Below are 2,493 nucleotides of genomic sequence, written 5' to 3'. Positions count from 1 at the left end.
AGGAGAGATGAGAGAAGACGGTGAGGGCGGGAGGGAGGTGCTTTAGAAATGGTGGTCTGGTATTGGTATCCCGCCATCCCATTATTAAATTATGAGCGATGCTGACTTTAGTTTGGTGGGTGAAACGCCTCCACATCCCAAAACTTACGAACTCTTTTTGGGCCCATTTACTAAAGTAGCATTTATTGTGCGTTTCTTAAACTTTGGACCTCAAAAGGCTGGTCCTAAGAAGGAGCGGGTAGGGCTATACCGAAGGTTTGCTGTAATGATGGTAAAATTTAATGATTGGCAGCCACGACTCTTACGTAAGGCCTCGTGTCTTACGTAGGGCGGCTCTAGACAATAAAGTCCGAACGGCCAATTTTCGCCAGCCATTTCCTCCTTCGTAGGCTCTGCTCAAGAGACCTGGCTTATACGAATAGAGCCAGTGATACAGGTACGCAGAACTCAAATGGATTGATGCAAAGCTCCCTGGCGTTAGCCGCATAAAATCAAAAAATATAAATGTTTCTTGTAGATTTTACTTAAGTACTTTATCCGTACTGTATTATTACTTAGTACGACAATGTAATGTAATGGTTTACGTGTTCGCGTAGCCAAATTATGCCTGCGCTCGACTCAGTTTAGCTAGTCGGCGGCATAGGGTGGTGTCCGCATACGTCGAGTCTCCAGTCGCTGGTAGCGTGTCGATGATAGCCGTGGTAAGTTTTTTTTTCCATTTTGGTCGTATAGAAGCAAATTTACGAAGTTGTTCAAGATCGTGGGCGCTGCGAAGTCGGAGACCACAGCCACTTGCGAAGAGGTCTGCGTCGAGAACAAGAGGAAGCGTTGTGCGAGGTGGGTCGCGCCACTTACCTGCGGTACTCGGAGCAAAGTAGGCCAGCATTTGTACGAAAGCTGTAATGTCGGGGCGACGTAGAATGTGACCGAAGAGTCCTCATTTTGCCGCCGTGATACGATGTCGTAGGGGTCGTTCCCCGCTGATCTCATAGAGGGTAGCATTGGCAATTCAACGCGGGTAGCGAATGTTCAGGACCTTGCGTAGTTGTCGACGATGAAAGCTCTCCAGGTGCAGTAGCTCCGAGGTTGTCAGCGCCCATGTTCCGCAGTTGTACAAGAGAATCGGGAGCACATAGCAGTTGTAAAGACGAATCCTGGTCGCGTCCGTGGATATCTGTGACCGGAGCCATATCGTACAGAGGCGTCGTAGGGCAGCCGCGGCAAGCGTCTTCCGTCGAGCCAGGTCTTCTGAGTCTCCGAGTAAGGATCCGAGATTTCGGGCAGAGCGCCATCGTTCTTCTGCTGCTCTTGTTCGAGGCGTTTGTCCGCTTGGTCTTGAGTGACGGCGGATCTCGGTGATTTCGGTCTAGAAAATATTCATCGTGAGTGACCAGCGGGTGAGAGTTCCTGGTACTTGATCAAGGATCACTTGGATAGTGACTTCGTCTAGGCAGATAAAATCAGCGTCGTCGGCGTACACTACCATCTGCTCTGATAGGCTGTAAGCATCTACATACTCAATTCCGTCAAGTGCCATCCTGATCTTAGTGCAATATAAACAGCTTTCAGGGACGAGCGTAATAAGAAGCGATGACTCAAATAGCAAATGCCATTGCAAAACAGACGTGGTCCAAACGGCCTTGTGCACAGTTCCAAATAGTGATATTTCTGGATGTTGTCATGTTTCGAGAGTGGAAAAGCTGGACATTTGAAGGCAAGCTGCCCCACTCTTTGGTGGCCACTGAGAAGGTACCACAAAACGGGATAGCGCTATGGTCTGCTAGCTAATTCACGAAGAGCTGCCTCAAGGTAAATCGCTCCGCTTCTAACCTTGTAGCCTGTCCGTCCGTCTGTCAATAAGTCCGTCCGGTTCCTTTCTTGCTGCTTTTTCCTGCCTTTCCGCATGGCTACACTCGGCCTGTCTAATACAGTTTCTTCCCATCGTACCGACCGCGCCTACCTTTCTGACTCGACCTAACTATGCCAAAATTACAAATATATCCAAAAGCGTGACGCAATTAACTCGCGCCCTGATTGGTCAATACCTGCTGACCTGCGACAATGACTGGATCTGTCGCACGATCAGACCGCCTCTCGCCCTCGCGATTGGACGTAAGGTAAACATTTCTGCCGAGAATGAAACACATCGATTGGCTGCAAACAGCCAGGCGAGCTTGATTATTGCGCAAAACCTGTCGTATGTACTGCAAATCGGGCACAGTAACCACTTTATTTTCTAAGAGCTCTGCACACTTTTCAAATAGAGATATTTATTATTATTAATGTAGACTTCACAGACCAGTATTTTGTGGGAGCTCTGGGATGTTATTTTCCACACACTTTTCAAAGTAATGACGATATTAATAGTACTAATATGCTTAATATAAGCTTCACGGCCGCATTGTAAGAGCTCGGCGATGCTATTTTCCATACACTTTCTAAAGTAGAGACGATAGTATTTTTAATATTAAAGTAGGCCTCACGACCAGCGCT

General features: G+C 47.7%; 1 protein-coding gene across 1 annotated transcript; it reads right to left on the bottom strand.

The window, feature by feature from the left end:
- Positions 1–627: 627 nt before the first annotated feature.
- On the bottom strand, positions 628–2,071 carry PITG_21706 (uncharacterized protein; the record flags this gene model as incomplete). The annotated part of the gene is made up of 3 exons (XM_002996874.1): positions 628–897; positions 1,198–1,366; positions 2,046–2,071. Coding segments are annotated over 3 exons (465 nt in total), but the record flags the coding sequence as incomplete, so codon positions are not given.
- Positions 2,072–2,493: the final 422 nt, after the last annotated feature.

The sequence above is a fragment of the Phytophthora infestans genome, genomic scaffold, assembly GCF_000142945.1.
Source record: "Phytophthora infestans T30-4 supercont1.653 genomic scaffold, whole genome shotgun sequence".
Classification (NCBI taxonomy): domain Eukaryota; phylum Oomycota; class Peronosporomycetes; order Peronosporales; family Peronosporaceae; genus Phytophthora; species Phytophthora infestans.
The sequence above is the reverse complement of the archived record's forward strand: the minus strand, read 5'-3'. Positions and strand labels throughout refer to the sequence as shown.